Genomic DNA, 26840 nt, shown 5'->3' with positions numbered 1-26840 from the left:
CGCTTCATCTGAGACGCGCGCACTTTCCGACGCGAGCGGGTGAATTAAAGCGGCAAAAGAGCTTTTCTACCCAAATCTGATATCCTTCTTGTCTGCTAATCTAATATCATGTGTATGACAAGAGCGAGGCAGACGCTCATTGATTGAGTCAAGACTAATTGCTGAGAGAGGCCATATTGTTTTCATAAATGCTCAATACGAACAGAAGTATTTGGACATTTGATCATACTGTACAGGGACTGAAAATGGAAGAAAATATGGAGCTGCTCTGCCCCTCTGCAGGGATAAAATCGTCCATCTACTGGAAAGACTTTCTAAAAGATTTGGAAGTGTTTTCTGGTAAGCTTTGCAGATATGTACCGATACTGACACTGATGCATCAGATACTGTACATATGTCGTCATGGCCTGGGCCGCGTGCGCCAGAGTTCATGACCAGTTCATGACCTGTTGTGCGTCTGTTTAGGTAACAAGTGTCTGTTTACAAAACGTGCTGTTCGTGATGTCAACCTTTAATCCTTTAGGGGACCTATGTGTTGGTGTTCTTTAGTCCTTTACGGTCCACTGTCTGTAAGTGAAATCTGAGAATTGTGTGTGGTTTGCCGGATTATTGTCCAACTGTCCCGTGTATAGCGTCTGAGAGTTTCTGCCTCTCCATGTGAATAAATGGAGAAAATCTCATTTGTGTCTGCATTTGGGATCCAAACCTTTCAGTACACAACATATGCACTAGTACTTGTTCTTGAAAAATGCTGCAATACTAAAACACACAATTTACTCCCTTCTGAAAAGGTTTATAATTAGGAGTGTCCTGATACAACTTTTTCACTTCTGTTACAGTATCGATATTGAAGCCCAGAGAACAGTCTACCACATATATCAGCAGGAATGATATATGCTTTATTTTTTCGTATGAAATGTTGGAAGAGACTAAAATCAAGTGATAGTATTCAGACAAAGAAAAATAGTCAAATTTCAATGGGAAAAAAAAACATGACAGATTTATGTGCTAAATTCCATTTTCCGTTCTTCTATTTACATCATCACAAGTAATCCACATGCATTATCACTGTGCAACAGCAACAACAGAAGTAAACTATAATGAATAAGTCATAAAAATGGCAAATGTTGCATCGCGCTGGATCGACTTTACCCCCACTGGTTCAGGTGCAGGTAACTGTGGCATTATAACCGACTGCCCTGGGCGATTGCTTTCCTTATTTAATGGTCCCTGCACTCTTAATGTACCATATTTACACTTTCTACGCTCGGATGTGTCCACTACATTATTTGTGCATGTCAACAATTACCATATTTGGATGACGGACGGATCCAATCTGTCCGTTTCCGAAGCAGTCAGACTGGCTGATACTCAACATCTATTTGATTTTTATCCCCATTTGGAAGAGGCCCGATTCTGATCTGAGGTTATGAGACTTCATGGTTAACCCCCCCCGCCCCCCAAAAGCTGCCATGATCCCAATTGCGCATCCCCAGCTTGTCTTGCGCTTTTACAGCTTATGTCACAAGGGATCATCACTGCCTCACACAGCACGGTTGAAGCGCTTTGAAGGGTCGACTGGTAGCTGCGGCTGCTTGAGCCAAGCCCGCGATTAAAGGTCATGCTGCTAAAGAGTGCACTCTGACTAAATAAATAATGAGAAGAGGGAATGCGCACAGCAAATGAACCTGACGCTCGTTCGCCTCTACTCATTGCATCCATGTCAACAAGATGTCGCAGCTTACAAAAAGTCTCACATTTAGCCCCTCGCCAAAAGTACGTCATCAAGAGGAGTCTCAAAGGACCCACACATATTACAGCTTGTTCAATTACAGGTATTGAAACCCTTATTATTGCTAAATAACAGTATGATCAATCAGGCAAACAACCGGTCAGTCAGCATATCTTCCGCAATGCTTTCGAGAATTAATGGATGTCGTGACGCTGTTCCATTTGTAATGTCCTTCAATTAACGCACCTAATTGTCACTTAAAGTTAACTAATACCCGTAATTTTGCAGGAGAGCTTTTTTGGAAATTAGATTTAAGAGGCTAAATTGTCTGTTTCGGTGTTGGGGCACCCCGACTGATGGCACTAATGGTGGATTAATTGGCTGTAATTTTGGAAAATAACCATCCCTATCCATATCTGGTTAGCATTTTGGAGCGGGTTGCTAAATCTGAACAAAGGTTCTCTATTTTTCTCTGCCAGTGTGCATGATTAAATCAATTGTCAGATAGTGTCAGCCTATTAATTCCATGGCTCGCTGTAGCACTTACTGGTTTCCACATGCCCTAATTGGCATGTAGAAAATTGGATTTTATGAAACTGGAAGGCAGGGTAGTAACAAGATCAACTAAAACAAAAAACAGGCAAAAATGATTCAAAATGTATGCACTTTTGTGAGGCTCAATGTGCTTGGTCAAAAGTCTGAGAAGACTTCCTACGGTCAACTGTTCCAAGTTGTAATTAACCATCCTACATAAAAGCTGAACAAGGCCATTTGTTCACCATCTTTATTAAAGTAATCAAATTACAGCGCATTCTTCATTCGCGCAGTGGATTTCTCTCCCCTTTAATCCAGTCCCATAGGAGACGATATGAGTGATCAAGTGCTGGAAAATAATGGCTCGTTGTGACCGGGCCAGCCTGCGGGCAGAGATTAAGGAAATGAAAAAGGAGTTTGCCGAGTTGCTCGCGTCGCTCACGCGCTTTCATTATCGACCGCGCGCCGGAGGGGATGACACTTGGGCTTGCAGCACCTGCGCCTTACGAACTTACTCGGGAGTCAAAACTATTTCAGGACCGGAAGTTTTGTTTTTTTTGTTTTTTAATTTGATGCTCTACCGTAAGTTCTCATATATACTCTGATGATCTAATAGTATTGATCAGGAGGCTGACATCATTTACGTGATGATGCACCGGGTGGGAAATGGAAGTCGGTGATAGATGTTGCGCATCAAGTAGGGGTGTGCCAAAAAAATAGATTCATAAAAGAATCGAGATTCTCATTTATTAATTAAATCGAATCAATATTTAATATCCAAAAACTGATTATTTAAATTAGAAATGAAGAAGGGGAAAAGGCAGTTGTAGCCCACATGCTGTTTTGTGGAAAAAAGCACTTACAATACAAAATTAATAAATGTTTAAAAAAAAAAAAAAAAAAAAAAAACACTAATGTCTCTATTTGTCATTTTGTCTTGCAAAGCAGACAGACTCAGCACCACCCGTTTTTGTTTGAATTTATAACTAAGATAAGTAAAATTTGAATACATCACAATATTTTGAAATGTTGGAAAACTTTATTTACTGTAGAAAACAATTACTTAAGTTTTTATTTCAATTTTGAAGACATGCTTCTGGCCTTGGAAAATCCCTGAACTTTTTGTTCGAATTTTAAAACAACACAAGATGTCTATTTACTTACATTTTTTTTTTTTTTTAACTCCAATACGGTATTTAAAAAAAATCCTAAAAGTTACTCAATTGACATATTGGGGGAAAAAAAAAAAAAAAAAGAGCTGCAGTTTGTATTTTATTTTTTTTTTACAAAAACATTTTCCCTTTTTGTGAAAATGAATAGTAGCTCCAAATATAAATTATCACCATCCTTGACTACTAATAATTGATATCGGCCCTCATAACCATATTTTTATTGAGACATCATCAAGTGTGCCTTGGCTCAATACAGGTTGAGCAACAATACAAAAGAAAAATTTTGTGGAACGCAATCAAACAAATATGTCAAAAAAAAAAAAAAAGTATACACTGTAGACTAAAATAATGTTCTTGGCACAAGTGAATCACAAATTTGCGCACTCAGTGTGAAATTGGATCTGCTTAATTGGTGGTACCGGGTACACAGAGTCATTGTAATTGAAAATAGATGACAGCAAATCTATTAACTGTCTGACGAGTTGAAAACAGAGTTGTTCAACTCCACCTCTTCCCTCACTCCACGGGAGCCGTGCAATATTATTTTGCCTCAAAATTGAAAGTCTGTTTGTTTTTTTAGACAATATTTAGTGAAAATAGTTTGTCTGGATACATTTGAGCATTGAGTTTTGTTGTCTTATTGCTTCACATATGGCTTTAAAAAAAGTTTTCAGAAAGTTTGGGAAAGTCATTTGCTTTTTAAAAGTGCAAAAGACTGACTGGTCGAGTGGTCGGTGTGAGGACAAAAGCAAATCAATGACAGCATAAAACATTTTATATATTTCATAATTGTTATGCTATGTATCACTAGCATAGACTAGATTTGGAAAAATGGTGGGGGGGAAAAAAAAATAAAAAATCACTGTTTTTTGCTAACAGCTGCTAACTTCTGAAAGATGAGCAAAATTAGCGGAGTTGTGCATGATCGATACCATAATCTGCATATCTGCGGTCTGGCCAACAGAACTCCAGCAGAATGCGCAGGCTGACACCGACTTCCATCTCCCACAGCTGCAGCCGGAGCCAGGCTGTCATGAAGATGAAAATATGCCTGGCTTCATTTAGTGCTGTGGGAATCCTGTGGCGAGAGGTGGCAGGTAAAGCTAATAGACTACTCTGGGCCACAGTAGGGCTGTTGACTCAGCAGTGCCGCCGGCCGTCTCTCCAGGACGCCTCAGTTTGATGACAATATCGCCCAGGCCGTAGAGGGGCAAATAGAGGCCCCGGGGGGGGGTGGGGGTGGGGGCATCACCTTCATGCTGGGATTAATTCAGGCTTCAGAGTAAACAAGATCAATTTGAAGATTCTTTCACAAGCAGAAACGAACATCTGCAACGCTACATTTTTAACTAATATTGTGGTCTCAAGTGAAATAGTCGTCACCTAAAGCTAGACCAGATTTTTGCCAGCCCCTTTGTTTTGTCTCACTTTTTTTTTTTATGCAGGTTCTGTCTCGTGTCCCATGTTTTTTGTTGTTGTTTTTTTTGTTTGTTTTTTTAAAGTCCCCATCAGAAAGTCAATTATGCGTCATTGTGATTCATACAAAAAATACAAATGAAATTCCTGTTTAGTTTCACATTCAGATTTGCATCATACCGGACCTAGAAATACTTCTTACTTCCTTGTCTAAGAATCATGGGTAGTCAGACCGAACGTGAGCTGAGCCTTTCTGGACTTCCAGGGAGTATATGGAAATATTTTATAATTTGATGAGAATTTTTTTCATTGACAACTACATTGCCACAAAAAACTGGAATGAGCAAACAAGCTTGGTAAACGGTATTTATTTTCATTTTTATTTTTATTTTTTTAAATCTTAGACAATCGTCTTATATGATTTAAAATTAACAAATTCAGGGAGCTCCCAAGGTCATAAGTATATATTAAAAACTAAATGAAAACCTAAAAACGGTAAATGTATCATTTTCTACAAGAAATACATTTTTCCAAAATAGCCAACATGTTAAACTTTTAGGTATGTTTGTTTGACTTTCAAACAAAAACAATAGATATGCCGCTGACCCTCGCAGTCTCTTATAAAGCCAACTGAAAATTTCCTGTAAAGGTCAACAGTTTTATATTTTTATTATTGGCCATAAAAAAAATAAAATAAAATAAAAATAAAAAAAATAAAAAAAGGCTGATACGATATTTGTCAAAATGCCAAAAATCAGCGCCAATAATGGGTTCTAAATGCATTAACTTATTTAGCGCATTGAACCAAGATAGCATTTAGCATTAGCGTAAGTAATAGACAGTGATTAAATTAAATAGTCATTCTTGGTGAAAATGTATTGGATATATATTGCATTGATTCATAGCTAAATTGTATTGCCCCATATTTTGTTATTGTGCAAATCTGGCCACTTTACATAAAACATGAGTAACCCACTCACTTAAACTCATCTAAATAACTTGTTGATCCAGTTTTTTTTTCCCCTCTTCCAGAGTTGCTTGCAAGCAAGTATTTGCATGCAAGTAATCATACGTCTTTGCTGCTAACCGACGCCTCAAATCCATCTGGAGCTGTCAGTCGAGCCCGGCAATAAGAACGATCCAGCAGCTGCAGCTGACTGACGGCGAGGAAATTGAAGTGTCACGTCAACATTTTAACCATATTCCGCTGCCTGTTGTCACCCACTGGCGTGTTGCTTCCGTCAAGCTATCCCGAAAAGTGAGAATAACAAGAGGAAAAAGGGTGGGGAACATCAGAATAAACAAGGATTGTTTTCCCATTTCGCCGCATCTAAAGCACTCATTGCTCCCTTCAATGTCCTTCAGAGATGTCGGCCAACAGTCTTGCCGGGAAGACGTTGCGTGACAGTAATCTTTGACAACGTTGTCAATGTCAGAGCAGCGACCTGAGACGTGCATATGAGCAAATATGGCTGTGAAAATGAGACGGGGGGGGGGTGCATCATCTTCGGGCTGACACTTCACACCGAAGATGTGGCTCCGTGGCATCAGAAAGTGAGAATCCTCTCTCACACCACAGCGGAGGCACGTGCAACGCCTCCGAGCATCACCGCCCACTGCACATCATTAGTATTGCGGCTCCAAACTGGCAAACGCGTGAGGCTACCCATGTCAAGTTCTACGAGGCTCGCGGCATGTGTCCTGTACTACGTGACGGCCCAGAATGCAATTTTGTAGAGTTAAGGGGCTTATTTAAAATCTGCACCAAAACATCTGGGTCGTTGAATGAGGGTAGGAATAGAATGAAGGGAAAAAAAAAAAACACATAGCAATGAATTAGCGCTGTCTTGCAGCAGTGCGAAATGAGCTTTTAAAGTGTACACATGCCAACCGTGGGCAGGTGATAATGGAATCTCACCAGCGAAAGGTCAGACTCACTTTATGAGTTGTCAACTGCGCTGTTGGTACAGCTGTCAACTTTTAACCAATTGGAGTTGTCTTATTGGGACACTTGCTCTGCAAATATTTTCCACGAACAAATCAATACCAACAACATAAGGCGATTACGCTATTTATTATATCTATTGTTTATTTTGGACAGGGAATGCAGGTTTTTTTTAAATGACCTTCTTTAAGGTCACTTGGGCGATTCAGTAACTGTGTTAAAGAGTGGAACATTTGGGCTTATTGAATAATACAAGAAATAGTTTTTTTTTGTTTTTTTTTTAAGTAACAGTAGTTATGAATGCAAATAAACTTACCTCATCTACATTTTATAGTACAAAATGACTAAAAGATATGTTTTGTCAACTGGTGCAACAAAACTAAGCAAAATGCATCTTTTTATGCGCAAAACATCAAGTAGAGGACATTTTGCAGTCCTGCCCATGCAAATGAGCCACTGCTTAGTCTATCTTCTCCTCCGGCGCCAATGCCATGAAGACACGAATTTCATTACCATGAAGACAAGGGCCAGAACAAGGAGAGAAAAGAACCACTACTCCTAGCATTGAGTGCAACTTAATTTTTATTTATTTATTTATTTATTTATTTATTTATTTATTTTTTGTTCCCTGGATCAAGTGACTTGATTTTGAGTGTTAAGATTTTTTATGTTTTATTTTTTTTTGTCATATGAACAAATAGTTCCTATACAACTGGACTTCACAAGTTGCAGCTTGTATAAACGACAAGCATTTCTTGTTTTTTCCTTTTACCTTCAGTCCCATCACCTTAACAGCTCAAGCATTAGATGTACTGTAGCTAATAGCATACATAATATGCACAATTATTGAAGTAAAAAAAAATTATCCGAAGACATTTCTGTACCTTTCTGTTTCACATCACAGTCCAAGTGCCACAAACACTCAAGCACTGTGACTATCGTAATGTAGTTTATAATGGTGCAATTTGTGTATGTTTGTTAAAGTCAACTAATTCTGTTGCTTTGGCAACGATTTTCTCTAAATACTGCATTGCCAGACAGGCGTGAATAAATAGAAGACTTAATTATGTTAAAAAATTGGACACAGGCCTGCCTGCATGCATTTTAATTTGTTATTGCTCTCATTGTTAAATACAAAAACTTCTGCACTTTGGGAAAAGAATCTCCATGGATTGAAAAATGATTATATCATATGAAGCTTATTTCACAACGCATACTTGTGCCTTTGTAGGCCGTTATTTGCCAAGCTGAAGATGCCCAAGGTAATTCGAAACTGGCCTGCATTATGGACAACGGAGACTGTCAACATATTTTGAGCTGCCAAATTGGTTGCATTTGTACAGTAAGATTTACTCATGTTATATACACACCCAATTTAGGGGATTTGAAAGGTATGTATATATTTATTTAAGCATTCAATATTACATGTAACTCACTGTGATAACCAAGTTTAAGGTTGGAGTGCCGTCTAAGCTAAAAGAATGATTCTTCGCAACTTCTCATGCCAATGTGTTGGAAATTCTCGAGTCTGTGTCCATACGAGAGAGTAACAGCTGGTTTATGACCTCCGTGGAAGCTGCTGTTAGACAAAGACCACGACGCACCTCACTCCATAACACAGCTGTTGAATTGAAAGCGATGTCGACAGGAGCTGGCCCCTGATGATCACATTTCAATTTTAGGAGTCACGCTATTAAAGTGCAACTTTGTATGCATATGATGGTTTTGAAAATCTATTCTCCATTTCTTTTTTATACCACTTCACCATTTCATTTGTCCAACTTTCCAATTATGGTAATGTTTAAACAGATTTACAAATACAAAATAATATCTGGTGTGCCTCAAGGATCCATACTTGGTCCTAAGCTTTTTCTTACTTTCATTAATGAGTTTGATTTGCATTGCAATTTCTTTGCGTGAAGCTTTATGGTGATTTTAGTCATGTGATGACATCAGAAGTGAATTTATTCTCATTTGGACACAGTTTATCAGTGGTCCTGTGACAAGCATCTGAAAAATGCTTTATCGTGGCTCAATTATTTGATTAATTTTGGGGTTGGAGTTAAGACATCAGACCAGTAGCTTCCTTTTCCTCTAAAGGACATTTATGTCTTGGCTTGTTATCGCGGTTTCCGCAGCAACCTCGGCAGCTACAATTCTTTCTGCGAGCAGACGCAGAACAGGATTTCGCTCAGAGGGGGGAGTGAGTAGCAGACATGCACAACTCATTAATTATGTCTCTGTTGAAGTATCGGTGCATAGCTCCCAGCCGTTTGACTCAGGCAGGGGTAATGAAACCTTGCGTGTCGGAGCTAAACGGGAACGCTGCAGGACAGAGGCTGGCTGGAGCTCAAGCGTCCTTGTCATTTAGAGCAACCTTTCTTAAAAAAAAAAAAAAACATCCTGACAGAGTTGGCGCGCCATCTCAGAGCTTTTTAAAGCTAATCAAAGCATCATGTTTCATTTATTTTTTGTATTGATTGTCCTCATTTGGGCTTTTGGTATACAATGGTATATTAGGGCCAAGTATATATATATATATATTTTTTTTAGTGGGGGTAATATTCCGAGGGGGAAAAAAAAATTAAAAAACTAACAAATTTACGATCAAAAACTCGAATATTTGTGGCATTATGAAGTGACAAATTTGTGAGGAAAAAAAAATCAAATTTACAAGAAACTCGCATATATATATATATATATATTTTTTTTTTTTCCACAAAAAACTTCCTAACCGTACGGATTTTGCACACTTGGGAATTGTGTCTCGCAAGTGTTTTTCTAACAAAACTGCAAGTTGATTTCTCGTAATGTGTGAGTTTTTTTCCCCCTCGCAAATTTGCCACCTTGAGCAAATCAAGTTTTTTTTTTTCTCATAAATTAGTGAGGTTTTTTTTCCCACAAATTCACCACTTTCTAATGTCAAAAATCTACAAGTTGATTTATTTTCTCACAAATTTGCCACTTTTCTTCACTTGTCACAAATATTCAAGTTTTTTTTTCAGAAATTTGCGAGTTTTTTTTTTTTTCTGAAGTGACAAATTTAAAAAAAAATATATAATTTACATGTATTGGTAAGCTGGGATAGGCTTGATAATTTTATCGAGGAAATGCTCAAAAAAATATCATACTCGTCGCACTGGACCACCATGTAATGTTTATTCACTACAGTTCGTAAATCCCCGATTTAGATTTCAGGAGGTAGTTACACTGGACAAGGGTTTCCAAAGGGATCATGTGTCACCTTTGATATCTAAAACCTTTCAGACGACTGTATCAAATCAACCTGTAATGTATTTAAAGCACAACACTTATCGATAAATTTCTTCAATAGAAATCCTTGAGAAGGTCACGGTCATTTAGACGGATAGTGTTACAACGATGCTTTTGGGGGGAAAAACTGGAGATGATCTAACTCTCGGGATCGAGCGACGGATCAAGTTGGGACTTTCCGCCTCGTCCAAAAGTCAATGACGGTCAACTGTGTTTTTGCATCTGTTCAAATAGAGCAGAAATAACCATACATTTTCCAAGCGGCAGATCAATACAGTCAAGCCTTGGCCTACTCTGAAGAAACCTTTCAATAACTCCAAGCTGAGCCTGACGGCTGGATTGCTATTCATTTTCCATTACCAGCCACAGGCCAACAGCCACTACAAGTCGTTTAGTGACATATTCGACTATTAAGTCTGCCACTGACGTGTACAGCTGGATGCTGGATGGATTTTTTGCTGCAATTGTCAGACTCGGTCCGTTTAACTGTTCATGCTACAATGGGCAGGACCCAGTCCATTTTTTTTTTATATTCACAGTCTACACCGAGTTCCAAAATATAAACATGTTTTGGTCATGTTCCTTCCTGTAAAAGTCAATGCAGCCAAGGAAGTACAGTAACTTCTTTTGGTTTGTCGTTATCATTATACATTATCTTGCCTGACAAATATTTTTACTGAAGTTGCAAAAACCCCGACAATGTAAATCCTTAAATCCTGCATGCATAATAATTCCAAGCAGAGTATATACCTAATATTGCAACCACCGTGTTAACATATTTCAAATCAATAGGCATTGGAGTTCCACTCTCCCGCCACAAACAGTTGGAGGCGTTTCCCTTCATTGCATTGGCAAGGACGGAGCCGAGATTCCATTTAATAGTAATGCTCCTATTGAGCACAGCAGTTTCCCCTGAGAGACTGCCCTTAAATACGGGACCGCTCGATCATGACAAGCGGATCCCATGTTGGAATGAAATGGGTCATGTGATACTTTAAATAAATATGATAATGAGGCAGACAGTGGTGACTTGCCCAAGGGGGTTATTTGTGATATGAAGAGTAGGTAGGCCTGCTCGTGAATAATACGCTTTGCTCTGTTTATGTGTAAATGAGATTTTTGTGTCAGCAGCAACATTTTTGAACAGAGTTCACGGGAAGACAGCACAGTGAAAGATGTACACACATCGAAATGATTTGCAGGATTTTAACATAATCACAATTACATGTGTCACACTTTTTTTAATCTGTTTGTTATATGCCTTAAAGGGGTGTTTCTCGAAGGGGTTTAATACTTATATTACCAGCGAGACTTGAAGGCATTGTTTGGATTTAGGTGCATCTATTGTCAAAATAGGAAATATGATGCTGAAACTTATATGAACACAATCATCTTTGATTGTGATGATTAGACTATTTTAGTAATATAACAACAGGGAGTAGTGTTGTGTACTATTTATATCACAGTTGTGAGATGAAGATAATCACATATGATCACAACCTCAAACGTGATATTGCTTTCATACAACAACTCTACAAGCGCCATTTATTAGTTATTGGCTAATTAGTTAGCAAGTGCTGTACAGTATAACAGCACTTATGCAACAACTCCTCCAATCAGTTTGCAGGTCGGAATTAACTGTTTTCAAAAAAATAGTATCGTACAAATGAAAATGATTCCCACACTGATTCACACGGAATCAGCTCCGTGCCATGTGATGAATGAAAGGTGCCCCCTTGAACGTGGCAGTCGTCCCCGTCAGCAGGCTGACAATTACCCCTTGCCGTGCACAAGTGGGGGGGATGTGTACATCTGACAGAGATCAATGACACGCACAGCGCAGAGTGTCCTGCAGTTGTGTGGATTCCCCAAATGGAAGTTGAGTAGAAAAAGGTCAAGCATGTCATTCCAACACTTTTTAGGAAGGTTACGTTTTTGGAATTATATGTACTTGTTCTAAGAGATTATTGATGAGATAGTAGCATTTTGACCACTGTGTAATTAGCACAAAACAAATACATTCAATGAAAAGCGTTGGTTATTTAGCAAATAAATAAAAACAATAGCTGTAGTGAAACCAGTTGAATACAATTGTACCATTAGTATCAATGTGAATAACCGTATTGTTCATATTTCCGAATAATTTTCAAGTAATCTATTGTAAAATCTTTATTAACCACTCTAAAAATGGTTAGGTCCAAAATAACATAAATTGGGTATTTAAAAAAAAAATAAAAGGACTGACCCAACATTGAGCGATTAAACAAATTAAATTAATAATCCACAAAGCAACATATTTCTTGTCTTGTGGGTTAATCATTTGACACAACTTTTCTGGTTAATTCAATAACCCAACTGAATTGGGCGAAAAATGAACCGACCCAATATATGTTAGTCATCTAATCCAAAACATTGTGTCAAATCAAATAATAGCCAACAAAGCAGCCCAATTTTGGGGTTGTTTTGTGCGTTATTCATTTGACCCAAACATTTTGGGGTTAATTAACCCAAAAAGTTGAGTTAGTCCCTTTTTGACCCAATTTGGGTTATTTTTGACCCAACTGTAACAGGCAATGTTAGATTTGTGCTACCATTGTAATAATTTAAGGTTTTAATCAAAAAAAAAAAAAAAAAAAAAAAAAAAGACTCACAGATTGGACTTTTCCAGTCTTTGAAGTTGGTTTAGGGGGGATTTTTCCTGCAATAATTGGGTGAACTCAGAATCACACGATCCATTTGAATGTATTGGCTCATTGTATAGTATTTTTCAATGCAGCACGTCTGCCATATGGCACAGCGTTTGCACGATTCCCTCGTGCATTCTTGTAAAATGAACATTCAATATTTCACTAGGGCACTAATCTATTGACTATAGTATACAGCTGCAATGAACGTGTCAGAGCAGAAACTCCTCTATAAAATCTTGCATAATGAAATGATGACCCAAACAAAGTATGCGTCAAGGTCCCTTGTGTTTGTGTTCTGTCGGGAAAATCAATGCGCTTTCCAACATTGATCCCAAATAAGATGCTCCAAGTGTGTGCAGCTGTTTCATTTACGTGCCTGAGTTTGTTTTATTGCTGGCTCATGCATGCCACCTGCTAAAGTACTCTCACTGACAGCTGTGGGCTTGCGCTAACATTGTTAGCTTCTGTCAAATTCCAGAAGAGGCGAAGACCGCCAATGTGAGGCCTGCAAGTTTCTCGACAACCCACAAAAAAAAAAAAAAAAAAAAAAAAAAAGCTCAGATTCCCAGCAGCTATATGCAGTCAGCTCCATGTTTCTCTTTGTGTCCTTATCAGAAGCCGTCAATACAACAACCGCAGTGAAAGAAAGCCATTCCTCCGCCTCGCCTGGTATCAACGTGGCCCATCTTCACACAGGACCAACCCTGGTCAGACGGCAATTAAAACCTTAGCCCTCCAGTGGGGAGCGGGTGCGAACCACAGATCTATAAAGTTGATTTCTATCCATTCGCCACCCACAGCCTCTCATCGACACATTTACTGTGTTGACTTGCGCGCCCGATGTAATTACACTCATCTGTAGCAGACACGTATTACTTATGGGACAAGAGAGCCATGCAGTAATACTTGTGATCCTATCACTAATGAATGAGGTGTCGGATAAATAGCTGATACTTCTGCAAGTGAGAAGGATGAGGAGGGTGGTTCAAATTTCAAAACTGTCAGCCAAAGTGACGGAGATGTTGTGCTTTGCAGAGAATAATCAATAAAAATATGTCAAGAATGTTGAAGTGCATGAAATTCCGAGATACGGCAAGAACACTGCAGCTCTTTGCCATGGACAAGAAGAATTCTCTTGCACTCCTTTATCTTCTTTCAGATGAAATGTGGATGTTTACCTTTGACTGCCACTTGCTGATTTTCTTTGTGTATCAGATTGAGCTGCAACAACAATAATAATAATAATTGCCTTCTCGCTAATAGACAACATGCCCCCAGTTGTCACCTTCCAATTGAAAAACTACAATGCCACAACTCAAACATTTCCTTTTTCCCTTTCAAGAAAAAAAAAAAAATAGTGCAGTTGAGGGTAGTTGACTGCCACAATCAGACACTAATCTCATCCCAAATCTCGCTGATTTGTTCTCTCAAGAGCTACAACTTAACATCAGCTTTCGGCTACATTTGCATGGACCTAAGCAGATTTTCCAGGATAACAAATGTAGAAGTTAAAAAAGAAATAAATAAATAAAAAATCTTCGTGTTTTTGTTTAGGATTGGCCAATACCAATACGAGATACCGGGCCAATATCCAGCCACATTTCAAGGCAGGGTTTCCCCTAGCGCTTGATAAGGCTGGCGGCTCGCCAGGCCTTTCCCATGTCACGACACCCCTTCCTACGTCGACAAACAACGGATAGCAATAGCTATATGTCGCTTGCTTCAACACCCCCCCCCCCCCCCCTTTTGCCCTCACTTTGTTAATTGATCAAGATAAAAAGTAACGATACCTATAGCACAAAAACATTGTTTGTTTTGAAAGAGTCAATCTGCACTATTTTTTTCTTATCTATTTGCCATTTTGTCTCATTTAATATTCCACAAAAAATATCAATTTTGTTTACTTTGTGAAGCCATGCACTTCATACAGCAAGAAGCAGATCATTTATTTTGCTCAAGATACAGCCAAACCTTCTTAAAATTCACATACCTGTGGAACTACTGTAACTAACAATGTGGCGGCGGCTTGAAATTTAACAAGCAGGCAGAGATGTACATCTTTTTTCTTCCTTTTTTTTTTTTAACGAGCCTTTTATTGGCCGAAGCATTGGCGGAACTTTAACGAGACGCCGCCAAGCGACACAGCCAGAAGCACATGTGAGCCGGCAGTTCAAGTGTCAAACTCACAACCGGTTGCGGTAATTGTGCAACACGAGGAAAAGAATCCATGGCGTGCTTGTTATGACGCTCATTTTCCCTGATCTGACCTCTTGTTTATGGTTCCGCTGTAAGACTTAATGAATGTTTTACAGCCGATTGCAACAGTAGCCGACTGTGAACGTAGCAACAATACACATCTGCTTGTGTTGTCCCATTGGGAATGTGTAAAAGAAATATCTAATAAACTTCGTTGTAAAGCATATCCTCACAAAAATTAAAGGACATCTTGTGTTTGGCATGCTACTCGGTTTTAATGCTTTGGATGGCAGCCTGGCACGTTAAAAAAAGGGTAAAGTCAACGTCCTTTAAAAAGTCTGCACGATTAGCTTTTAGTATCAGGCTCCTAAAATAGAGTCGGGACGCGCAACGAAAACAGCAGGACACAATAAAGGTCTCATGGTTCTGGTGGGAAATTAGCATTTATTCCTACACACAACACTAAAACATATCTTCTCTTGTAATTGTCAAAACACTGTCATTCGTAAAGCCGAGTGTTTTGACAAAAGCATAAGACACCTGATGATTCTACAAAATGAACCCATCAAACAGAACTTGACACGTGTGTAAATAATAATAAACTTGTATAAATCACAAAAGCCTGCTAAACTGAGCTAATTCCTAAATACAAAAATGACAGGTTACGATCTTCACACTCAAATATCCTTATCCGTGTCACACGGATGTTTGAGGGCGTAAATGATTTAGCGTACGCATGTGTAGGTGACTGGGAGCATCTGTTCAGACGGCAACAGGCTCAGGCAGACGCAGGACACGGGCTTATCTTGGCCGAGGTGCGCCGCCGCCGCCGCCGCACCGCGCCGGAGAGGTGGAACGATAAACATAATTAAATTGAGTTGGATTACACAAAATGGATGGGATCAGTTGGGAAGGCGGAGAAGCTAATCCAGTGCAATCCTCTATAGACGTGCCAGCCACACAAAAAGCGGGCGAAATGAAGATGTGGAGGAAGTGGGGGGGAAAAAAAAAAAAAAAACGGTGGCTGTCACAGGGAGATCAAGCCGTTTTCACAAAGTCAAACGGCAGGAAAAAACAAACACGCACCATTCATTTCTAGATTGCTCAATTCCCAGTTGAGCCCAATTAAATGGGGTTGTTTTAAGAAACTTACATCATTTTTTTTTTTTTCCTCATGTTGGGCAGCTCACATGCTGTCAAAAATGACAAAGTGACACCATTAGACCACTGCTGCCTTTGGAGCAAGTCAGGTTGGCCAACTTGTCGTTTCCTCGCAGCAATAATGACAGTGATTAAATCATGTATGAAATTAGAGCTGAGCTATTTGGCCGCTACTACAATCTTGAAACGTGACCTTTACGTGGATTTTTTTGTGTCAGTCAGCATTTCTGGGGAAGGAATTTGAAGCATTTCTTGCTTCAAAATCTGTTCCCCAGACATCATAAATTCAAATTTACGCATTCCCAAAAACATCAATTACATCGTGGATGAAGGTGTGTGATGCCCATTGTGCAAACCCAGATCCCAGAATTATCAACAACAGTCTGATTAACGGATCTATAAGTAGTGCTAGAAAATTTTTAATTATAGGCTGAAGAGGAAATTGCCTTGGATTTGACTCATTTAGCCATTTTCAGCAGTAAAAAAAAAAAAAAAAAAAAGTTAATATTTTGTCCACCTGTTTTATGGGTTTGGTCATGTGACGTTAGCAAACTGAGCCATGATTGGTCGTTACTCGTTTTTTGCGCACGTGTGATGTCATCTACAGTCGACAGTATGTGGCAAAATGTGTTTTTTAAAAAGGTATTAATTGTACATGAAAAAAATTAAGTTAGCACATTAATTATAGCCTCCTGACTCCCAATAAAAAATATATTGTCCAATGATGTTTATTTTGATATTAACCAATCTTTGTGAAGTAACTGGAATACTGCGAAAAGAATTGAAGAAAAAAAAAAAGTTTTTATTTTTAAGCTATGTGTCCACTACAGATGACATTTTTTTTAACTTAAATGCTAGGCTCAAATTTAGTTAAAATAATTCAAACACTTTCATACTTTAATGTGTTCTAAAGAGTCTTATACAAAACGTGCAAACAACATTTAAGCCCAAATTTGTTCAATAAAAAGTGTTATACACTTACTTTCTCTTCCCTAAAAAGTGCTTGCACTCAGGGAAGCCATTTTATTTTATGATGCAATCAAAGGTATCAAAGCCCCACCCCTACACATTTGGTATCATTGGAAAGCTCTGCATGTCCTCTATCGAGCACAAAAGTAAATCGCATGCACTGGGTGGGAGATATTCAGGTTTAAAAAGGTCCACTACAGAGGACAAGTTTGAATTGCTGGTAGTCAGGAGGATAGACAAAATGATCTAACTGGGTTAAATGAGTTAAGTATCCCTTCAAAACCGCACATTTTCAGGTCATATCTAAAATGGCATCGATACGAACCAATGAGCTATGGGCGACCATCATCTTGCAAGCATCCTCCTCCGAACAAAAAAAAAAAAAAAAAAAAAAAAAGTTTGCATTATTTAAGGCATCTTGTCTTGTAGCTTTGATTGAGAGTCTACTCTTGTAGGCAGCCTAAGGCGGCGTCGGCAAATTTGACAGTCTCGACAGCTGAATCCGTAAGATGAGCGCATAGGAAGCTTTGCACCAAATGGCAATTGTATCCTTGCAATATGTTGATGGATCATTTGGACGACGAGAGTGATGCTCAAACAGCACACAAACAAGCACACCGCTCTGACTGATGCACATACTTAAAAAGCATTCATGTTTGAAAGTCAGGCTATAAGCATGTGGAATATGTAAAACTACATCTTCAGGCAGCACCACAGCACTTACAATTTTCATTTGTTTCATACAAAGATTTACTGGACAGCATCATAACTATTACTGGGTGGGTTGTTGTTGATTGTGGTGCATGTTAGAGATAGAACAATGTTTTTTTGTTTTTTTTTTGGATAATTAATAAATCGAGGAGGCCGATAACCAATATTTGTAGGCGATATTTGTTTGCAGTAAAAAGGAAAGTATTCATGTCAACATTTTGAATAATACAACACTTACGTTTATGTGCCTTTAACCATGTTAATTAGACAGCATTACAGATTTTTAACATGTTAAAGATATTGTTCTTTTCATCTTAGCAATTGTCATCTTTGCTTTTAAAACTAAGCAAAAGTTCGGGAGCTCTCAGGCACAGTAACGCGTCTTTGAAAGATTAATTAAAACAAACAAATAGCTCCCTAAAGTTTTCTACAATAAATAACATTTTCCAAAATTCTACTACAACTGAAATGTTAATGTTTTCCTTAGATATGTTTTCAATTCAAACTCAAACAAAACGTATGCACAGGGACTTTCCAAGCTCAGCAGAATCTCTTAGAAAGTTAATTGAAATTTTAATTCATTAAAAGTCACGGTCTTACATTTTCACTCAGGAAAATGCACTATATAAAGACAAGATGTATACACATGATCTCCTCAGTCTACACCTCTGGGGTTCTGTTAATGTGTGGTGGTGATTTTTTTTCCGACAAGCCTATATTTTGCCATTTTGTGTTTGTTTTGTCAACAGCGGGACGTTTCTGTGGACAGACAGTTGTTTACCCCTCCAGCCAATCGCAGAGCAGGGGGTGGCGGGGGCGTGTCGCAGATGGGGCCAGGTGAATTTGTTGGCTGCATGACGTCACTCCTGCGGCAACTTGACAGCACACATGGATTTTTATTTTTTTTTTCAGTGAGTGAGTGAGTGAAGAAAAAATAAATAAATAAAATCTGTGCGTGCTAACAGAAGCCCAGAGGTGTAGACTGAGAAGGAGTTCATGTGTATACATCCTGTATTTATATAGTGCATTTTCCTGTGAAAACGGAAGACCGTACCTTAGGTTTTCCCCAAATTTAAGATTATCTGTTATCAGCCATCAGATAATGAAAAAAAGGCTGATGCCAATATGCTTCAAAATGCCCTATCAGTGCCGATAATCGTCCAATACCTAGCATGGTCTGATTTACGTACAAATTTGGATTACAGTGCCATCGTAGGATCAGAACTGAACAGAATGTACTAAACCAAAAGCCTCTTGTAAAAATTGTAAACCGTGAACTCTATTCCATTAACAGTTTGACATTCACAAATTCACTTTTTTTTTTTCTGTCGCTGAAAAACACACCTAAACTCCCAATCGTGTTTTTTTGGTGCCGTTTCTGTAGTATCTTAAAATGCGACAAGATGATGCCAAAGCTCTTGCTAACAAGAAAATAAATTATTGGTGTCAAGGAAGTATGTTGAAGAGAAACAATACGACTAAAATGCTTGTATTTTTCCTGCTTGTACTTTTTGTACAAATATAACTTATTTTCACAAAAGACAAGCCAAATCAAAGGACGGTCGCCTGCAGTCTTGGACGCTTTTGCTAGCACTAATATATGATTGCACGGCCCATGAGATACTCTTTCACCTAACACTTTCTTCAGGTTAAACCAAACAAGATTGCTTTGAGTTTTTGTCAAAACAATGTTGACTCTTTGAAACACTCATCACAAATATGATATCAGTGCATAGTTTATGGCATTATAGTTCAGGAGAATATGCAATCCATATTAGCGGTAAAAATCAATGGAAGCATGTGAGTGTAAAAGAGGTGCTATTTGGTTTTTGCAGCTGCCTGCTGGTCCTGGCCTACATTTCCTCCCTGGATCCCAGGGAGGCAAAGAGCTGTGCAAACACTCTCGCTCGCTCAGCTCGTCTGAATGCAAAGCAGCTAGCTGGTGCTCCCCGTCTGCCCTCTTACAGAAAGTTCACTACATCAGGCGGGTGGTCGAGTCTCCAGCCGTGGCGACTCAAGACCGCTCGCTGTGTGGCTCGGCACGTCAGCCAGCCTGGGATCGGGAGATCATTATCGCCGGCGAGCACTGTTTCCACCCCCCCCCCAACAAATCGCTATCTCTTGCCTTTGATCCCGTGCCAAAGCTGATTCTCGCTCACTTCTGGGCATCCTAACCCAGGAAGTGTTCACACTTGAGGCCAAACTCAAGCGCTGCTAAAAATACCCCGCTGCTCTGTTGATGAGATGGGAATGTATAAATTAACGATGAGGCATCTTTCTCGAAATGAGGATACTTATCCCAAAACTGACAGTTTTAAGAGATTAAGAGTCGCTGTTGTGTTTTTGGCTTTGAGGGCAAGCAAGCTGAGGAAGTTGTGCAAGCGCCACTTGGATGTTGGCTACTGTGGAATATCCGATTAAAAAAAAAAAAAAGTACCTGAAGTAATGCGACAACTTCAAAACTGGGACAAAGTTTTCTGATTTCAAACTAACATCCTTTGAGCTGGTTCTATTTCATCCCTCCCAACCGCTAGGTGGCGATGCTGAAACCGTTTTAATCAAAGTCCAGTTTTTCTTTGTTCACGGATACCTGCACAGACCAGGAAGCAATTTGTATTAAGTGGAGTTGACATTTAAAGATAAATGTGACTGCGCTGAATAAAAATTGTCCATAAAACAATCTCTTCCTGCTGACTTGGGTCCTCTGGCACACTATCTAAATCCAACAGTCTCAAACCTGGGTGTTAAGACGGACAGTAACTTTAAACTGGACCGGCAAATTGCAGCTGTTGTCAAATCCAGCTTAGGCAGCTGGCTAAGGTAAAAAAAATAAAATAAATCTATCTCAGCGGCACTTAGAAACGGTAATCCATGCCTTTGTTACATCTTGGCTGGATTACTGTAATGCACTTTATTTTTGAATCAGCCAGTCCTCCTTCAAGTGTTTCCAGCTTGTCCAAAAATGCTGCTGCTCGTCTCATTACTGGTGCACGTAAGAGGGAACACACAAATGAAATTTAGAGGCCATTTTAAGTTCCTTTTATTTGTTTTTAAATCTCTAAATGTTTTTGCCCCACCTTATCTCACTGAGCTCTTGCACCCTTACACACCTACCCAGTACCTCAGGTCAGCAGACCAGACACAATTGGAGGCACCGAGGGCAAAGCAAAGACTTAGAGGGGATCGAGCCTTTGCAGTTGCCGGTCCCTCCCTTTGGAACGACCTTCCACAAAAAAAAAAATTGGCAATCACCCTATTTATTCTGTTTTAAAACACATCTTGAAACCCATCTGTATTCTTTGTTTTTTTTTTTTTCGCATACCATGAGACTTAACATTGTTTTTGTTATTTTGTGTGTGTTTATACTATTTATTTATTATGGATTTATTTATTTATTCACTCGCCTACTTCTTATTAATTTACTGATGTAAAATGTATTTACTTGTGAAAAAAAATTACAAAAATTGTATACTCACTTCAAAATGTTTGCTTTGGTCTTGTTACCGTATTCTTTACTGCACAACCAATTTCTGTTTCATGTACAGCACTTTGTATACAGCAATGCCTGATTTTAAAGTGCTTTATAAATAAAGTTGAATTTTATCAAGTGACAAATAGATCTTTGGCTTCTACTTTTTGAGAAGATCCTTGAATACAATTTTAACACACTGAATAGCAAAACTGAGAATCAAAACGCCAAGACCACCATCAAAAGTCAGAAAGAAGAAAAAGAAGAACCAGCGAGATTGGCCTAAAAAGCTTCGCTGTGCTACATACGCGCGAAGCAGCTCACTCGCAATAGCTTGGGCTGCATCCCAGCTTGTGATTGGCTCTACGTCAAGCTATCACATGATGTTCAATTGGCTATATTATAACACGGAAATATGAGGGCAACGGGCATCGCAACAACAGCAGATAATTTGAACTTTATAAGAAGAATGCTGCAGACTGCCAATTAACAATAAACGTTCAATCAGTGGACCAACAACATGAGCGAGTGATACTCTGTGGACTCAACGCAGGGCAAGTCAGAGAGAAAACTGGCCGATGTCTACCCATGCCAAAAAAATGGCAAGGCTTTCTCAGTTAGCGAATATACTTCAAATTGATGCAGAAGCAAACATCCAGTAAAAATAACTTACTTGTCAAGTACATTTTAGAGCCTGTACTTTTTTACACAATTGTATGGTACTTTTACTCAAACAGAGAATGGAAGTACTTTTCCCATCTCTGCATTAAAAAAAAAATATATCACTCCGTGAAGTCATTCTTTTCTTTACATATTCCTCTGACTGCGCACTGCCGCCCGTCTGAGGCTTGTTAGAGAGACACATGTATAGTGCTTGTGAAAGAAGAGCTCTGTACAGTAGAAGGGCCACACCATTAAATCAGTCCCTGGGCTTCTAATACAGAATACTTACTTAACTTCATCTGAAAAGAACTCTCTCCAGGCCTGGAATAATCTTATATTCCCCGTTTGTATGCGCTAACTGCAGTTACTCTTGCCAATGGCATAATCAAGTTGAAAATTCATCAGCAAGATGGCAGAAGAAATGCTGTATTAAACAGCGCCGTGTTCCATCTGTTGTGTAAGCGCGAGATAACAGTATTTGCGGGACAGTTTTTCTGCACTGCCAAATTGTGCTTACTTCATAAAAAGTCACGGATTAATTCTTACACTTGCCACGTTGTCCAATTGAACTCTTTGCTCCAACACAAAAACTCACTTTATGAAAGGAGCAGGGGACACCAAAAAGCTACAGAGCAACATTTGAATTCAGACATTGTAAAAAATGAGCCCAAAACTGTTTTGAAAATATGCACATGCTAACTAGGGATGTGGCTGAGCTCATTAATACTGTTTAAAGTTCCTCTATTAAAGACTAGGGATGCAACAATAACTACAATATTGCGATAATAAAATTAAAATATTTAAAAAAAAATTATAGCAGCACATCAGTTTAAAAGTCCAGGTTGTTTTCCATTTGTTCCAGCACCCTCTGGTGGTTAGTTTTAGTAGTGCAGTTTAATTTTAATTGGGCATATTTTGGACAGCGACGTTTAAGACCCACGCACCCTCTGGTGGTTGGTATATTACTGCAGTTTAATTTTAATTAGGCATGTTTTGACCCAATCGTTTCTCCACAAATTGACTCGATTCACAATGTGTGCGTGTTGTACGTCATTTATGTACATCGAGGTTAATGTTAATTGTGCCTCAGCTATTTAACATTGTATAGACAACACATTCACATGCCGTTCTGATTATTACTCATATGGACAAAACTATCTTCTAACCGAACGCACTGCAGTGATTATTACTCCCATCAATCAGTCATACCAGCAAATATAATCATTGTTTAAGTCCCATCTTACAAAACAAGCTCCACGGCATCAGAGGGATCTCAGCGTTCAACGGCATCAGCCAGGAGAGGTGTATGAAAGAATTCACAAGGTGAAGCCAACCATCATCGAGTGGAGAAAATTTGGCACAATAGTGGCATTACCAAGAACTGGACATCCCTCCAAAATATTTGACTAAAATAAAAACTTGCCAGGGAGGCTACCACGTGGTTGACTGCAACATTGAAGGTGCTGCAGAAATTTTTGTAAAATACTTGCTCATTAGTGCATGTAAAAACTAGTGTTGTTCCGATACCGATACTGGTATCAGCAGAGGTGCCGATACTGCATTAAAACAGTGGTATCGATATCGGTGACTACTCACAAATAACATGCCAATACCATTAATTCCAACGCTAATATAGGATTTTGGATGCAGCATCATGGTCTTGCTCGTGCACGACATCCACTGATATGTGACATGTTCACTGCATGCCGATCTAAGATATCCTATTGGCCCTTGAATACTCTAAACCAATGGCAGGACAGCTTTTTCATGTTGAGGAAAAAAAACCTTACGTATCGGTATCGGCCGATACTGCTAAGCTGGGTATCGGTATCGGGAGCCAAAAAACGATATCGGAACAACACTAGTAAAAACCATCTCCTGTGCAGTGTGTAAACTTTATATATCAACTGTATGTTATCTTGGAAAACTGTTAATAAATGCCCCTATAGTGTACCTACAAAAATAGCACACATTTATCATAGATTGATGTACTCTCACCTGTTTATGCATTATCCCAACACGAGCAAGCCATTATAGCATTACTCACCGAGTAAGAATATATTTTATGATGGCCAAACATTGACCTGAGCGGATAATGCAAAGTTCCATTTAATATCTTACCATAAATTTCCAATAATTTGACCGCATACGTAAATGTTATTACTGTACATCTGAGAAATGCTAATCTCCGATAAAGTGAGTCTCTTTCAGAAGGGAAAGGCATACATTTTTTTTTCCGCATTCATCCAGACTAACCCTTTATATTTGTTTGCATTCAACTTCAGTTTCACTTGACATAAATGTTATGCTTGACGCCTCCACATAGCTACAGTTGACTAAACAAAAGCCTCTGGCCAGGACTATTTGCATTAATACAGTCAATACATTTGACACTGTAACAGATTTTCAGACCAAACGTGCAGTTTATACGGATTCAAAGAGTCTGCTGTGGATGTGGCTGATGGCCGTAATTATAGAGACAAGGAAGATGAATATGCATACTATAGCTGGGAAGGAAGCAAACAAACCCTGCCTCACTTTTCGAGAGTCTCTTTTTATGGCCCATAAGGAAGCCGGCTTGGGGAAGCAGAGGCAACATGGGACAAGCAGAGAGCATGAAAGCATGAATTAGTTAGTGAATGTTTACACTGGACGTGAGCCGCCGGCAAGAGGCGTTCCACAGGGCTACGTCGAAGTGAATTACTGACAGCCACAATCGGGGAAACAAAGGACTGCAGTAATCAACATGAGCTGCCATATTTAAAACTGCACTTTCACCACAATGTCATCCGTTTTCATATTTAAAATATACGTTTGTCAGATATGAGACATTTTCTTGGCCAAAACTGCTGTGCAGTGATTATTGCTCCATTACATGAAGCATCCATTTTCTATCGCTGCTGGTGCTCGATTTCTTGCTAGAACCAGGAAACTGGATTATGCACATCACTCGGGTCCTAAAGTCTCAGCACTGAATTCCTGCAACTCAAAAAAATAGACTTAAAAATTGAACTATTGGTGTAGAAGGCGCTTAATGGTCTCGGAATTCTGGGACTATTTACAAAACCAGAAACAAACAAAGAGAAGCAGCACTCTGTTTCTATGTTCCTCAATTGTGAAACAAATTTGCTGAGATTTGCTCAAACCGCATTTACATTTAAATCTGACCTATGAACATTTTTTAGTTTTTTTCATGAATCAGAAATATTACTTCTCACTTTCATCATCTTGCTTTTTTTTTTGTGATTTTTCAACTTGATAATTTTATTGACCAGAACAGAAAATTATTATCATGTATCCTAATTTAATGCTGATATGTTATCTAGTTTTTCAACTTTTCATTTAAATTTGTTTTGGATCTTTTTTCCTTCGCCCATGTTAAAGCATTATAGCTTACTTAAGAAAAAAAGCAAAAACAACACCCACAACTGGTCACCAGTCAATCACAGGGTGCATACTTGTAGAACCAGGACAGTCACTTAAAAATCTATGGACAATTTAGACTCTAAATTTTTGAGTATTAAATTAATATAGTATGCATGTTGCTGGAATGTGAGTGGCCGGATTCAAACCCTGAACCTCAAAACTGTCAGGCAAATGAGCTAACTCATCGTCCATCGATCATCGATCATTTTCTTTCGCGCCTTCAAAAGGCAAGTCACAGAAACAGACAACCACTAACTAACTGAATTGAACTCACGCTGCATCCACAAAAGCTAAACAAGTAAAAAATAACACAACTGAACTAATTGTGGTGGAACCGAGGCTTAAAGCTCTCTCCCATTAACTTCATTTTGTGTAGATGTGATTGGCTCCCACCCTCTAATAAGACCCAACGAAAAACAAAAACCTATCAAAATGCCGTAAAACTGTTTGCAAGATGTTTTAACAACAGATGTGCAATTAATGACAAACATCAGACTATGATGCATGCATGGTTCAAATTCTTGACCCAGCTCAATTTGAGTCTGATTAGGCGCACCTGACCGAATGAGGTGCCCAATTAGTGTAATCACTTCCGCGTGCAGCTGTCGAACCTTACCTTGCTCCAGTAGCCGAAGAGAGTGCTGGAAAGCCGGGTCCAGCATTTCCTTCTCCGCCTGAAGCTCCGGCAAGTATTGTTCGCTCCCCATGGCGTCCTTGACCCCCACCCCCAAAAAAAAAAAAATCTTCAGGTGCACTTCGAGGAAAACTTGAACAAGCTTCGAGCGGTTCCGACGAGCGTTGTCCAAAAAGGGAGAAAACGACGCTTGTGTCTGACGCTAGAAGAGCATTTTCTTCCCGTCCAGTCCTGGGCTCGCTCGCACTCGCACAAACGTTGTGAGGTTAATTGCGAGCTTTAATGGTGTTGTGTTTATCCAATCCGAGAGGAGCTTCGCCGCGTGATCCCCAGCCGTGTGTGCCCTTCTCTTCTGTGGGCTGATTGTGTCCTGGAAGCCCACTCTTGACAGATCCAGCAGCAAAAACCACGCCGCCTCATGATTGGACGGCGGGGGGTGAGCAAAGGGGGCGGGGCTAAAGGTAAGGAACTGTCCGTCGTGCTGAATCGCCCAAGTATACAGTGTGGTACCTTGACAAATTAAATTCGTTCCGTGTGCATTAGAAGTGTACAGCATAACATTGTATATAAACATAATAACAGACAAATGGGCTCTTTGTACAGCTCGACTACTTCCTGGACTGAATACCACGTTTTTGTTTCCTGTCTTTCATGAGTGGACAAACTGATTAATCCAGGTGTGTCTGGCCAATGTTGTTGTAGTTAGAGATCAGGCACACCTGGATTAATCGGCTTGTCTACTCATGAAAGACAGGAAATGAAGGACTGGTGTTGAGTTCAGGAAGTAGTGAATTTGTGCAAAGAGACCATTAAGGAAATAAACTGTAAATAAAAAATAAAATAAATAAATAA

At 39.1% G+C, this 26840-nt stretch overlaps 1 protein-coding gene across 4 annotated transcripts in view; it reads right to left on the bottom strand.

Moving 5' to 3' along the window:
- The window catches only part of khdrbs3 (KH domain containing, RNA binding, signal transduction associated 3), a 90966-nt gene extending 64570 nt beyond the window's left edge, over positions 1–26396 (bottom strand). For 2 of the 4 annotated variants that reach the window (XR_013280359.1, XM_077507697.1), the window contains exon 1: positions 25971–26396. Coding sequence is in view for 2 of the 4 variants with exons in the window: in XM_077507697.1 (XP_077363823.1) it covers positions 25971–26061 (91 nt within the window). In the remaining 2 variants the exon portion in view is untranslated. The remainder of the gene's footprint in view (positions 1–25970) is intronic. The other 2 variants (XR_013280360.1, XM_077507698.1) reach the window with 1 other exon arrangement.
- Between the last annotated feature and the right edge of the window lie 444 nt (positions 26397–26840).

Source organism: Festucalex cinctus, chromosome 19 (genome assembly GCF_051991245.1).
Source record: "Festucalex cinctus isolate MCC-2025b chromosome 19, RoL_Fcin_1.0, whole genome shotgun sequence".
Taxonomy (NCBI): Eukaryota; Metazoa; Chordata; class Actinopteri; order Syngnathiformes; family Syngnathidae; genus Festucalex; species Festucalex cinctus.
The sequence above is the reverse complement of the archived record's forward strand: the minus strand, read 5'-3'. Positions and strand labels throughout refer to the sequence as shown.